This window comes from Ovis canadensis, chromosome 1 (assembly GCF_042477335.2).
Source record: "Ovis canadensis isolate MfBH-ARS-UI-01 breed Bighorn chromosome 1, ARS-UI_OviCan_v2, whole genome shotgun sequence".
Taxonomy (NCBI): Eukaryota; Metazoa; Chordata; class Mammalia; order Artiodactyla; family Bovidae; genus Ovis; species Ovis canadensis.
Genome location: NC_091245.1, coordinates 271,707,216 through 271,721,341, shown reverse-complemented (window position 1 = coordinate 271,721,341; position 14,126 = coordinate 271,707,216). Strand labels below are relative to the sequence as shown.

The following is a 14,126-nucleotide window of genomic DNA, read 5'->3' as shown; positions in this document are numbered from 1 at the left end:
ATTATCCCATCATTATCTACCAGTCACTGTTCCTGCTGCTCTGATTGCTGATCTTTTGAATATAGCCTGCATTCTCTCTTAAACAAAAAATTCTTTTCCCCAAGTGCTTCAAAACGTCATGATGATATTTCTTATCTTCTCCCAGACATTACGTTGTGGAAATTACGCCTTTCTCCCATTATTTCCACCCTTCTCTGATGTCCCATCCTGGAACACCCTCACTCAGAGGTTGGTCCCTCCAGTACACTGTCTTCTTTTTCCTGTCTTCCATTTATCTCTTCATTCTGGGATAGTTATCTGTTAAACATCTGCCCAGCTCTCAGTTAGCTCCGCATGGTCTCTTCTGCTCCCTTTGTTTGAGCTGTGTGCCTCTGGGGACCCTTGGCTGTATTTCTATTTCGGACCGGAAGCAGTGAGGGCTGGCTGTGGGAGCCCAAGGATGCCATCATCACCACCCAGGGCTTTCCTCTTGGGAGCCAGGGAAGGGAGGAGGGGAGACAGGCTCCTTACCATTCAGTATTCAAACGTTCCCCTACTCCTTCTGCTTCCAAAACAGTGGCAGTGAAAGCTGCTCCAGAGAGTAAGCTCCTACCTTCTGACAGAGGAAGAGCAGCGGCACTTCTGGCCTTTGCAGGCTGTGAAAAGACCCAGGGGACTACCCTCCCCTGAACTCATACTAGCCTCCTGGTCTTACCCCCAGTTTCCCACCTTCAGAAATGTCCAATGCTTCCAAGTTCTGAGACAGTCTAGTAATCCAAGCAGTTAAGCATTTAATTAGAAGTTACCCTGTTCTTTTTCTTACCAGGCTAATTCCTATTTGTTTGTCAAGACTTAGTTTAGGGACTATCTCCCCAGACTTTGGCTCTATGAATTTAGGAACAGAGGTTTACAAATTAAAAATCTCGCTCTGTTCTCTTCTACCATTTTGGTGGCTATGTGTGTGCATTCAAGTTGCTTCAGTCCTGTCTGACTCTTTGCGACCCCATGGACTATAGCCTGCCAGGCTCCTCTGTCCACGGGATTCTCCAGGCAAGAATACTGGAGTGGGTTGTCATACCCTCCTCTAGTGATGGCAGTCACTTTCAAAGATAAATTCCATTACCTTGTCTATAAACATTATAAAAATTTTACTTTTTTCTTACTTTGTCTGGAACCAGCTTTATGAAGAAAACCCAAGAATATCATGGAGACTAGTTTAAAAAAATTCACACATGTTCTCAGTTAAGCAGCAATCCAGGCACAAAACAAGACCTCAAAATGTAGGCTATATATAAAGAGCAAACTATTTCAAAACATGACCCCCATGACGTATATATGCATAAAGGCAGTTATTGTAAATCTTTTCTCAATTTTCAAAAATTCTTTTGAAGGGCTTCCCTGGCGGCTCAGTAGTAAAGAATCTACCTGCCAGTACAGGAGACGTGGGTTCGATTCCTGCCTGGGGAGGATCCCACATGCCTTGGGGGCAGTGGGGTCCCACGCACAACTGCTGGGCCCACATGCTACGACTACTGAAGCCCGCAGCGCAGGAGCCTGCTCCACCAGTAAAGGGGCCACCGCGTGGCAAGAGGCTCGTGCACCGCAACTAGGAAAAAAGCCCTCGCGGTGGCCAAGATCCAGCACAGACAAAGAGAGATCAGCAAATTAAAGAAAAACCTCCCAGAACGTCTGGTCTCACTATTTCAGAGAATCTAGTCTCAGTGTTTCTCTTCAAATCCAGACGGAGTCTAATGTATTAGTTAACCGACATCAGTCTTCATTCTTCACCTGTGTTCCTTCTATTCGCTTTGTAAGGATAACCTGTGCAGAGTATTGCTTTTAGAATTTCAGGAACCAACCTAGCACCGTCTCATCATAAAGCATTCCCTGACCATTCCAGTCAAGAGTGCTAACTGTTCACTTCGCGTCATCATACATCTTTCTCTCCTTTTTCCATCCACTCATCCAAACACACAACATGTCGTGGGCTACGCTGAGAACTCATGGGCCACAGCAACATGATACTGCTGTGCTGTGGACTGCCACTGCTTCGCGTTCTTCTTTACTCAGATGCTGTTTATCTTAAAAGCAGGAATTTTCTCACTATACAGAACTGCAAAGAGGTGACAGTATGATCAATTTTCACAATGAAAAAAAAACATTCTTTTAATTGATTTAAACAGTAACAGAAGTAGGGTAGAGGTAAGTTTAGACAATAAAAGCAAAATACCTCATCCTTATGGCTTCCCTTGCGGCACAGCGGTAAAGAATCCGCCTGCCCATTCAGGAGACATGGGTTTGATTCCTGGATCAGGAAGATCCCCTGGTGTAGGAAATGGCAAGCCACTCCAGTATCCTTGCCTGAGAAATCCCATGGACAGAAGGAGCCTGGCGGGCTACAGTCCATGGGGTCGCAAAAGAGTTGGACATGACTTAGCAACTGAACAAAAACCAACTCAAGACTTTTAAAAATATGTGTATAAACTACACCTTCTTAGGAGTGCATTATTGCCATAAAAGTGTCAAGTAAAGGCTGTCTCATACTTGTTTCCCAAATGGAAAAACACATTTTAGCCACTGACCTGTTATTCTCAGGTTCAGATTGGGGTGAACCTCGATGATGGTTTATAAGCCTTGTTGAGTAAGTATTTGCTACTTCTGAAAGATGTCCTCGTGGAATACTTTCCTTAACGGGAGTAAAGGTTTGACTTGACACAGGGGTTTTTGGAAACAGAAGTTCGGCATGAATCTGTTGAAGGAAAAAAAATTTGATCTTAAAAAGAGATTTTTAAAATGTGTCCTGTCCAAACACAAAGTACTCTTTCCCTATCCCCCTACCCCAGAGGCACTGAGAACTATCCTAACCACGTGAGCTTGTGCTGTGTACACTGAACCACGGAGTGACAAAGAGCCGAGTCCAGCCTGCAAGTGAGTCAAGACTGGTTTCACATTTTTAAACACATGAACAAAACAGAGAATGAATACACCACGGAGACTGTATGTGTGGTCCACAGAGCCTAAAATACCACCTGACCTTTTACAGAAAGATTTGTTGACCTTGGACTATATAGAGAGCCTACACAGGTACGTAATAAAAACATTATTCCAAGAGAAAGAAACAGAAGATAGAGTCACAGAGACACTGCCTTTAAAAAATCTAAACCCACTATTCTTTTCCTCCCATTTCTGTTCTCACTCTCAAACCCTCAGCCTTTATATAAGAAAACATTCCAATGTATTGATAAACATACATATACCAACAGCCCACAACTTCCAATACAAGAAGTACAACTACCTACTTACACACCAAAAAAAAAGCTCAACACCATTAAGCATTAAGCAAGATAGGGCTATGGGATTCAGAGAGGCAAACTACTATGTATAAAAGAGACAAGCAATAAGGATATATTATTATACAGCACAGGAAATTATAGCCATTGTTTTTATTGGAGTATTATCTGTAAAAATTCTGAATCACATGCTGCACACCCAAAACTAATATTACAAAATAAACTAAACTTTCAATTAAAAAAAGAGAGAGAGAGAACAGGAGGGAGGGTCAATGATGTAGCTTTGGTCTAAGTCAGTACTAGAATGCAGTGCCCTAGGTGTTTCTGTTAATTTTTCCTTGACTGTCTAACAAGAAGATTCTTCAAAGAATATCTACCTTTCCCCAGATGCCCAACTTATGAATAAAATTGAACCGTCTGAGTGAAGTTGTTGGGTTAGGAAGTCAGGGCTGGGAAGGAGGGTAAGAAGCGGGTACATGAAGAAAAGAGAATGTGAACTCAACGAACAAGACTGCTTCAACCTGCTACGCAACTCCTGAGTTTAAAGTTGAGTACTAAGTTAATCACCACCCAATCCAGGACACAGCTGTAATTTGGAAGGCCTCATTACCTGAGGGACTGTTTCCGGTTGTCTGATCCTGAACTTTTCCCTGTCTCTTAAAAAAAAAAAAGAGAGAGAGAGAGAAAATAAAAAGAAAAATGAACAATTTTAAATTTATTTCATTTTTCAATTGTTTTCCAATGACATACTTGCCACTTCACTGCTAAGTCACTTAGACAGGTAGGTACACTGACCTCTGCTTCACTGTCATTATAATCAGTGTTAAGCCCTAGGCAGGGAGGTACTTTCTACCTCTTATCTCAGTAACACCCTCATGTCTGCCAATCTTGCTTCAAACTTTATCTTCAAGAATAATGCACCTGAAATCTTCATGAACTTGACCTTCCACGAGCAGTACGTAAGCCTAATGTTCCCCGTGGCTCACTGCTGTTCCCAGCTTCTCTCTCTACCTCTATTCTCCATTAGGCCCATTCACATTATTTACTCTGGTTAAGCTGAACAAACCATTGTTCTCCACCCAACAAATTCCACTGCTCTCCACCCAACAGGAATTTTCCTGATCCATGTCCCCAACCAAAGGAATTTATCCTTATGGGCTTCCTCACAGGACAGAGTCAGGCCTTTTACAGGAGTTGTCAACTTCACACTGGTAACGCACACACGTTTCACTTTCTCTGTTAAAAGGGCAGTACTCACTTCTGATTCATTGGTGTTTTAGCCCCAAAAAACAAAACTATACCGCATATGCAAAGTATCTTGTAGACAGGACAGCCATAACCAGCAGGTATGCACAGCATAAACTTAAAAAGCACTTGATGGTATACAGCAGACACTCCACATCTTGGACTCATCTCTTGTGGCTATACTGCTGTCTCTCAGAGACGCACTGACTGATGCTGCAGGCAAAGCACTGCGGACGGTCTGGGTTTTATCCTCCCACACACGTTAACACAACACTCACTTCTTTTTATAGGTTTTCTCATAAGTGGGATGCACCACATCTTCATCTTCAGGTTCTTCTGGAACGTCACAATTTCTAGTCAGAAAAACCACACGGGAATAACACGTCACCAGCGCCTATTCATACATCTTGAACAGTACTTTCTGCCTTTCCAAAAAAGGGTGCTACCAACTATATGGTACCTGAACTGTGGGTCAGGGTTATTGGAGCAATACCATTTTTCTGGAAGTTGATCTATCCCATCTGGTAATTTTCGCCACTTTAGACAGGTATCACATTGAACCCATGTCTGATCAGGACGTTTCCTGTAACAAAATAACAACTCAATATTAACATGGAAATACCGACCTAAGGACTTCATTGGACTTTCTCCCACAAAATTCTCCTATTAATTTTGTCCCTGAAAATTCCATAACTACTTTGGTGGACAATTAGTTTTTAAAAACAATTCTGGCTACTATTGAAGTGACAGACTAATTTAAACAAAGTGATTTAAATCTCTTGTTTATAGCACATTATTAATTTTTTCTGTAGTAAGAACTCAAAAACCTAAGAAAATACTACAAACAACGTGCTCTGAAATTTATATTAAGTTAGCATCTGTAGTGTCAAATCCAATATACTTCTTAGCACAATAACAACTCAAGTACAGAAAATAGGCAAGTTATGTTATTGCAATTTAAGCAATTTTTATAGCTGTATTACATTTTACCCTCTACTATAGCATCTCTCTCGGAGAAGGCAATGGCAACCCACTCCAGTACTCTTGCCTGGAAAATCCCATGGACAGAGGAGCCTGGTAGGAGCCAGCCTTCCAATACCACATCCTGATATTAAAGTCAATTATTTTTTAAATGTACTTACTGAATATCTTCAACTGGCAAGTGCAGAGGGTATTCTGCATGTTTTTTCACTTTCATTTCATTCCAGTAATCATTCAGCTTATCTCCTAGTGCTGATATTGTTAGCCTCAAAAAGAAGTAAATTATAAAATCAGTTCAAGAAAAAAAAAAAGATAAATATTAAATCTCTGTCAAACACAAAGTAAGCAGAAGCAACCTAGTATTTATTATGTGAACACTAGGGGGTGGGGCGGAGAAGGCAATGGCAACCGACTCCAGTACTCTTGCCCGGAAAATCCCATGGACAGACGAGCCTGGTAGGCTGCAGTCCATGGGATTGCTAAGAGTCGGACACGACTGAGTGACTTCACTTTCACTTTTCATTTTCATGCATTGGAGAAGGAAATGGCAACCCACTCCAGTGTTCTTGCCTGGAGAATCCCAGGGACGGGGGAGCCTGGTGGGCTGCCATTTCTGGGGTCGCACAGAGTTGGACACGACTGAAGTGACTTAGCAGTAGCAGCAGGGGGTGGGGAGGGCAGGGTGGAGGGTTCTCCAAAACGTTAATTAAGAACGCTCAGAGTCATGGCAATCTTCTCTAAGTATCTTTAAAAGGTCATAGAACAGAGCCAGGGTCACCAGGAATAAGACAGAATATACTAGTACTTCAGGTCCTCTGCTGAGAAAGTATGCTGCCAACCAACCCACCAACTACTTTCTGAATCTCAACCCGGCAGCCCTTCCAGAGGAGCTCCAGCTGTGCTCTCTCGCCACACTCTTCCCTCCAGCAGCAGAGACTGTTCCAGCCTACGCACGGCCCTGGGCAGAGACAGGTTTCCTCTAAGGACAGCTCCGCCCTACATCCGCTGCTGACAGCAGGCCATGTCTACAGATGGAGACTGATCGGGCCTCTTGGCAAGCTCCCGCCATGGCAGGTATTGTGTTCTTAAGTCGGTCACAACCTCTACTGGGATCTGAACCTCTGACTTCTGGGACTGGGAACCCTCCCCAAGTTCCTTTACTGTCTACTCTTTTTCAACCCAGAGGTAACAGTTGTTGTTTTTGCTCCTGACAGTTCTGGATAAGCCACTGTCCTTTTTAACCCTTTGAGCAATCACCTTCTACTACTGTGGTTAACAGCTCCTTATATTTTGTTTAAATAACAGAGGTAGCTGTAGTCTCAGGACTGCACTCTGAATGATATAGTTATGATTTTCTCTATCATGTGTTTTCTAATTTGCTGATTCTGCTATTATTCCTTTCCTTCCACTTTATTTGTTCTTTATTTATAAGAAGTTTGCATTCTATTCTGTAATATATGCTCACTAGGACAGCTGTTGGTACTTCCTAAATTTACAAGTAAAATTGATGATCATATTTATTTTATGGCTTCTAATCATTCTTAGAAGATAGGAGTATTTCTATCTAAAGTACAGAGGATTAAAGTTTCTTTAAGTTCCCATCCAAGATGGAAATTTCTAGATTTTATACTTCACAAAAAAATGTTACCAAGCATGAAATTCCTCTAATACAAATCTCAGAAATATTTCATTAGTAAAGACAGAGGAGAATATATTTCTATTTGTGATGGAGTAGAATATAATTCCTAGGGTGGAAAAAAAATGATTACATGTGTTTTCTAGGTAAGCCTCCCACAAAAGAGAAACAAATTCAGCTTAGAAAAACTTGAGGAAGTATTTCCAAAATAAATTGTAAAAAGTCAGTCATCAATCATTTTAATAGGTAACATACCTATATTCGTTAGTGTAATCGAAATCTTGTTTATTATGAGTTGGTTTTAGGAAATAGCAGTCTATAATCCCCACTACTCCAACACCCATGTTGTTTGCCTGAAAAACAAAATGAAATTGGCATTTTAAACATTAGATATGATACTCCTGCACTGCAGGCAGACTCTTTACCAGCTGAGCCACAAGGGAAGCCCTTCATGATGCTCAAAACAATTATTCCTTCACCAAAATTTAAGAACTTTATGAAACATTTTCCTATATTTTATCTCATGATTCTTATGACATTTAGATTGAGTAACAGTATCTGGAATCTAACTTACTTCTGGGGGAGATAATTCATAAAAATATAATAGCGTTCCTCCAAAACCACTTCCACTTTCAAGCATTCACTTAAGACAAGTATAATCACTCCCTGTTTTATACAAGGGGAAAAAATCCTCTCTACTGGGATGCAATATCTTAGCAGGTAGAAACCACAACTCACTCCTTCCTATATCAGGGCCTAGCAAAGGCTCTGGCACATTAATATTCCATAAGTTTGCTAGACAGAAATTAAAGTCATTTATCCAAAGTTATATATTCAGTTGCTAATTGTGATGAAATAAAAACTTTAAATTCAACTGACCTAATTTATTTTTAAACCTGCTAGCTAAAATATTGAACTCAACATATCTGAATCATATTCTGATTATCTACATATGATCAACACATATATTTTGTTCATAATTGTAGCTGAGTCTAAGTACAATGATAAAAAGTGAAATACTGACATATAAAAAGAACATTTTCATAGATACAGCTATAGATAAAGCCATAAAAACCTAATCTCAATGTGACTCTACTAAAAGCCATCAGTGCTTTCTCATTTCATACAAGTTGTAAATCACAGCACCCTTCACTTGTAGTTCTTTTCATGTTCTTTCTGGCCTTACCTTCCTCTTCCCCCATTACTGCATTCCCAATTACCATCTGGTCCAAAGTGAAGTGAAAGTCATTCAGTTGTCTCTCACTCTTTGCAACCCCATGGGTTATACAGTCTATGGAATTCTCCAGGCCAGAATACTGGAGTGGGTAGCCATTCCCTTCTCCAGGGGATCTTTCTAACCCAGGGATTGAACCCAGGCCTCCCACATTGCAGGAGATTCTTCAACATTGTTGGGCAGATTCTTTAACTGCTGAACCACCAGGGAAGCCCACCTGGTCCAAATAATCCCTTCAAGATTGCCATTCTCTCAGAAGCCTCTTTCTTTTCCTTTGCAGACCTTCTTTTCTGGGCCTAGAAAACTCTTGTTAGACTTTCCAAAACAGTAAATTAACTCAGTCTCCTCTCAATCACCACTTTCTCCAAGAAGCCCATTCTGATGCTTCAAGTCAAAGTGAAAGTTGTTCAGTCATGTCCAACTCTTTGAGACCCTATGGACTATACAGTCTATGGAATTCTCCAAGCCAGAATACTGGAGTGGATAGCCTATCCCTTCTCCAACGGATGTTCCTCATCCAGGAATCGAACTGGGGTCTCCTGCACTGCAGGCGGATTCTTTACCAACTGAGCTATCAGGGAAGCCTGATGCTCCAAGGAGATACCATATTCCCCTCAGCAAAAAGAGCTCTGGGGGCATGTGTATCTTTTCCTCTTTTTCTGCTGACATCTAGCATGGCAAATCATACCAAATACTTAATAAATTGTTTACTGAATCCAAATACTAGAACCAGTTCATCTTCTGGTACAGAAAAACATTAAAAGTTGGCTGTAAAAGCTTATTTTTTTATGAGTTCAAACTTAACCAAAAATAACACAAATTTAGCTGGGTTGGAAAAATGAGCTACACATCTTACTTACATCAAATTGATTAAAAGAAAAAAAAATGTGTATTTTGTAGCAGACACTATTGGTTCTTTTGAATCCCAATTTGAAAAACTGAAGTATAGCTGATTTATAATACTATGCTAGTTGCAGGTGTATGACACATCCAGTATTTTTAATTATACTCCATTTAAAGTTATTATTAAATACTGGCTACATTTCCTCTGCTGTACAATACAGCCTTATAGCTTATTTTATACATAGTAGTCTGTACCTCTTAATCCCCTGCCCCATCTCTCCCTGCCACCCTGTCCCCACTGGTAATCACTAGTGTCTTCTCAATATTTGAGTCTATTTCTGTTTTATTATATTTATTGAGTTGTTTATTTTTTTGATTCCACACGTAAGTGATAATATACAGTCTTTTGTCTTTTTCTAATATATTTCACTAAGCATAATACTCTTCAGGTCCATCTACACTGTTGCAAAGAATTCAGAGTAAAATAAAATGAACAGAAAATGAAAATCATGGAACTCGAAAACAAAATATGCCTAGACTTAAAATCTTTTTAACAAAGCTTAATTTTAGAATTTAACACTAAATTCTTAACACACACATCAAAAAAACATTTCTGTGGAAACAAGTAAAAGATAAACAGACTAACACAGTAGGCAATGTTCATCATCCTAAACTGAACTCTACAAAAATGAAAGTGGTTTAGAAGGAAAATTTTAACATATTTAGGAACTAATCCAGAAAAGTAAATCACCTATCAGATACTACTTTTTAGGCTACTGCAGCAACAGTGAATTAAAACCAATCAATTTTATTCTCACATAAAATAATCCAGGATCCTTATCCAAGTGTAGCGACAGGATCCGCATCTGTACCTGAGAGCCACACTCATCTTTAGGTCTAAGGCAAGCTATGTATGGGCCCCAGTTCCTCATCTGTAAAACACAGAAAATGCTCTGTCCTCCTTGTAAGATTATTCAAGACCAAATGAGAAAATAATACATGAGTGCTCTACGGTCAAGCCCCATAATGCTGTTAAAAACACTGATATTAGAAGTTGAGGCAAAGGCAGGGGGCTTCCATGGTGGTCCAGCAGCTAAGACTCTGCACTCTCAATGCATGGGGCCTGGGTCTGATCACTGTTCAGGGACCTGGATCCCACGTGCCGCAACTAAAGATCCTATATGCCACAATGAAGAAATCCCACACCCCAAAACTAAGAAACGGTGCAGCCAAATAAATACATATTTTAAGACAAATAAATAAAAGTCATTAGGTAAAAAGCACATTATTTCACGTTTGACCTGTAACATGTTATCCTAACTTTTAAAAAGATTCAGACATTTTCAGATATAAGCTTACCTTTAACTGACATCCAACTTTTTCATAAGCTTTGATGAGTCTGTTTCTGTGATACATCATTATTCCATAATGATCTTTATTTCTGCAATTGAATCCAAAAGTAATTCTCACAGTTTTATTAGTCTTAAATATTAAGGAAAATTCTGAACACACTATCTCACTTCCCTTAATTCATCCTATTTCATTGAGTTCAACGGTGCATAAAAAAGGACAAAGTTGGACAGGATTAGAATCTGTTGTCAGGATAAAAAAAGAAATGGGCAAGGGAAATACACTTGATATCTCTCTCTATATATATACACAGCATCTTAAGAAAGTAAAGGATACTAAAAACTTGGGTCGATATATATCACGTTCAATGTAGGCAAGGCTCTTCGAAACTAGCTGGGTCTTTACTTTCTGTCCACGCAAGATGATCTGCATTCGTGGCTTTAGATATAATATACTGCAGTAAGCCTGCAAAGACACACAACAACTGACTGTTGTTTCCAAATAATTACCAATGGATCTGTTCAACATTACTTAATGTGTTTTTAAAAAGAAAGCTACCGCAGTGCTTTGACAATAAAATACGACAGACTAAAAGGTGCTTTAGTTAGTATTTGATTACTGTATTAAAAACAAGCTCAATATACTGGAGCCAGTAAAAAGGGTTTGCAGAAAACAATCAACTGACCCACACAGATGTTGATAAGTTACGTGGAAACAAGTTTAAAAAGGGCATGTATGGTATAATCTCATTTTAATGGATGACCAGTGCAAGTTCAATGCATGAAGCAGGGCACTCAAAGTCAGTGCTCTGGGACAACCCAGAGAGAGGCGGTAGGCAGGGACGGGGCAGGGGGTGCGGCGGGGGGGTGGGGGGGGAATACATGTGCACCCGTGGCTGATTCATGTTGATATATGGCAAAAACCAATTAAAATAAATAAATAAAATTTAAAAAATGTCTATATAGACAAAAAAGGACCTATATTTTCTGACTCTGCTGTCAAAAACATATATTGTTATTATAATTTTAAAGCATCGATAAATTTTACTTGTGCAGAAATAAGCAAAAATCTAATATAAAAAAAGGGGACTATTGTTAAGTTTGAAAATAAAAAAAAGGCAGCAATATTTAACGGGAGTGGACAGACAACACCTTTTCCATATGGAACTGTAACAATCAGCAGTCATCCAAATGTGCTTTCAATTCTTTTTTATTTTTTAGTACCCTGACCAGGAACTGAACCTGAACAATCACAGTTTGAAAGCACCGAGTCCTAACCACTGCACTGCGAGGCTAAATGTGTTTTCAATTCTTCATGCATCAAAGCTTAGATACTTGAGAATCATAACCAAACCTAGCATCCTAATACATGTTAGAATATGATCTCTTGTGCCTGCCTGCAAGCTCTCAGAAATCTCTAAAGGAAATGAATTGAACAACTCAATGAGGATATAGTAATATGAAAAATTCAATACAAAACTAAAATTTGAACATTTCTCTCACTTTTTTCCTCCTGACTCCTGATTTCAAAAGTAGTGTTTTGTCACATAAAATAAATTTATTACTGATATTTTGAAACATTTTACTTTGCAGTATACTAAAACTATTCCATCTGCTCTGGCTATCTCTGGGTATTCTTGAGCAAGACTTTCTTAACCACTAAGATATACTTCCCTATCACACTGGGGTATGGCAAGAAATAGGAACATCTACCATTGTAATTGCTGGAATCTCAGAACAAGTTACATAGTAAAGCTGTCAACGTTATCCTTAGCTTGGGGTGTGAGATCATTTTATTGCAAAAAAAGGGAACGGGGCAAGTCCCTGGAGGTCCGGTAGTTAGGACCCTGCACTTCCACTGCAGGGAGCGAGGAAGGCCTGTGGCTCCTGGCTGGGGAACTAAGATCTGACACACCAGGATGTGGCTGACCAAAAGGAAAAAAAGGGGGTGCGGGGTGCGGAGTCAGTACTGCATGTCTCACAGTGACTAAGAAACAGCAGTATTATCATATCAACATTGTTATATTGAGACATTAATTCTTTCAATCTTAAAAGCATATTCCACTTTAAGGTCAAATCTCAGAGATATTTACCACAAAATTATATTAAGGCGCATTTTCTGTAGGCTATATGTAAAATGGCTTTAGAGTACCAATCAATGCATGTGTTCTAGAATATTTTAATTTTCTAAAAAGACAGTTTGGTATTTTGATTGAATTAACCAATATGGTCACCAGGGCATCTTGATTCAAGTAGTCCCAATCCAAATAATTGATCACACAGTAAAAGAACTTTTACAACCACTACAGACCTGATGACTTTGCAATTTAAAAACTTTTCTAAGAAAATAAAACAGCCAGTGAGCATGACAAATTTAATACACTGTTTCATGTCTGAGACACTTTCATTTAGAGATTTCTGGCAGCATTTATAACACAAGTGGATAATGTAATTTCCATCATTTGCTAGTTTTCTCACTCCCACAGAGAGCAGAATACGCACCCTCAGGGAATAGTCACTCTCAGGGGCAATTTGGTCCATTCTTTCTTGCTTCTTGTACCCTTTCTTCCCTGCTGTCTCATCTAAATCTTCTGGAATTCTGATGTCATATTTATCCTTATCAAAATCAAACTCTGTTGCACTTTTGTAGCTGTAAAAAATTTTTTTAAAGAGCTAAATATTAACTTCACCATAAGAGAAGCAAGGAAGTAACCTTTAGTTAACAAAATAAAGCACAAACAAATACATGGTAAGAGTCAAGATCTGAGGAGTTGGAGGCAGGAAGGAAGACAAGGAATCCAGGAAGGTGCAGAAACTGTATTTACTCACATATTACCAGTGGGAATGTCAAATGAGAGCGCCACATTCTGATAGCATCTTAAAAAACTAACCTAGCAACTGCCATATGATCCAGCAATTACACTCCTGGGCATTCATCCAATAAAATGACGACCATATTCCCACAAAAACCTCTCTGCACTTATTTCACAGCTTTATTTGTAGTAACTGAAAATTGTAAACAGCTAGATTGGTAAACACACTGTGGTCCATGCATACCATGCAATACTAAAAAAGGAAGCAAGCAGAAACACACAAGAACCTGTATCAATCTTCAGAAAATTAAGCTGAATGAAAAAAAGCCAATCCCAAAAGGTTTCATACTATATGATTCCAGTTATATAATAATATTCTTTAAAATGACAAAGACATAGAAATGGAAAAACATGTTAGCAGTTGCCAGGGATTAAGGAAGGAGTGGGTGTGGATATAAAAGGGATCTTGAGCTGATGAAAATGTCCTTACTGTATCAATGTCAGTATCAACAGTACTATCTTAGTACAGTGTTCCAAGATGTTACCACCGGGGGGAACCTGGGGAAGGAGTACCTGAGATTTCTTACAACTACACAGGAGTCTGCAAGTACCTCAAAATTGAGTTAAAAAAAAAAAATGGGGGTGAGGATGGGAGAGGCAGGGAAGAAAGGAAGAGAAAAGAAGAAGGGAATGCAAGAGGTCAGAAAAGTGTAAGAATGAAAGGACTTTAAGATTATCACTCTTTCAGCTTAACTC

At 39.3% G+C, this 14,126-nt stretch overlaps 1 protein-coding gene across 1 annotated transcript in view; it reads right to left on the bottom strand.

Annotated features, from left to right (window-relative positions):
• Positions 1 to 14,126, bottom strand: part of MORC3 (MORC family CW-type zinc finger 3) — a 44,664-nt gene that overhangs the window by 10,666 nt on the left and 19,872 nt on the right. The window contains exons 6-14 of the mRNA XM_069567793.1: positions 13,060 to 13,207; positions 10,895 to 11,023; positions 10,568 to 10,690; positions 7,387 to 7,484; positions 5,657 to 5,761; positions 4,975 to 5,097; positions 4,793 to 4,867; positions 3,880 to 3,925; positions 2,562 to 2,728 (exon numbers count right to left, since the gene is read on the bottom strand). Of these exons, the coding sequence (XP_069423894.1) occupies positions 2,562 to 2,728; positions 3,880 to 3,925; positions 4,793 to 4,867; positions 4,975 to 5,097; positions 5,657 to 5,761; positions 7,387 to 7,484; positions 10,568 to 10,690; positions 10,895 to 11,023; positions 13,060 to 13,207 (1,014 nt within the window). The remainder of the gene's footprint in view (positions 1 to 2,561; positions 2,729 to 3,879; positions 3,926 to 4,792; positions 4,868 to 4,974; positions 5,098 to 5,656; positions 5,762 to 7,386; positions 7,485 to 10,567; positions 10,691 to 10,894; positions 11,024 to 13,059; positions 13,208 to 14,126) is intronic.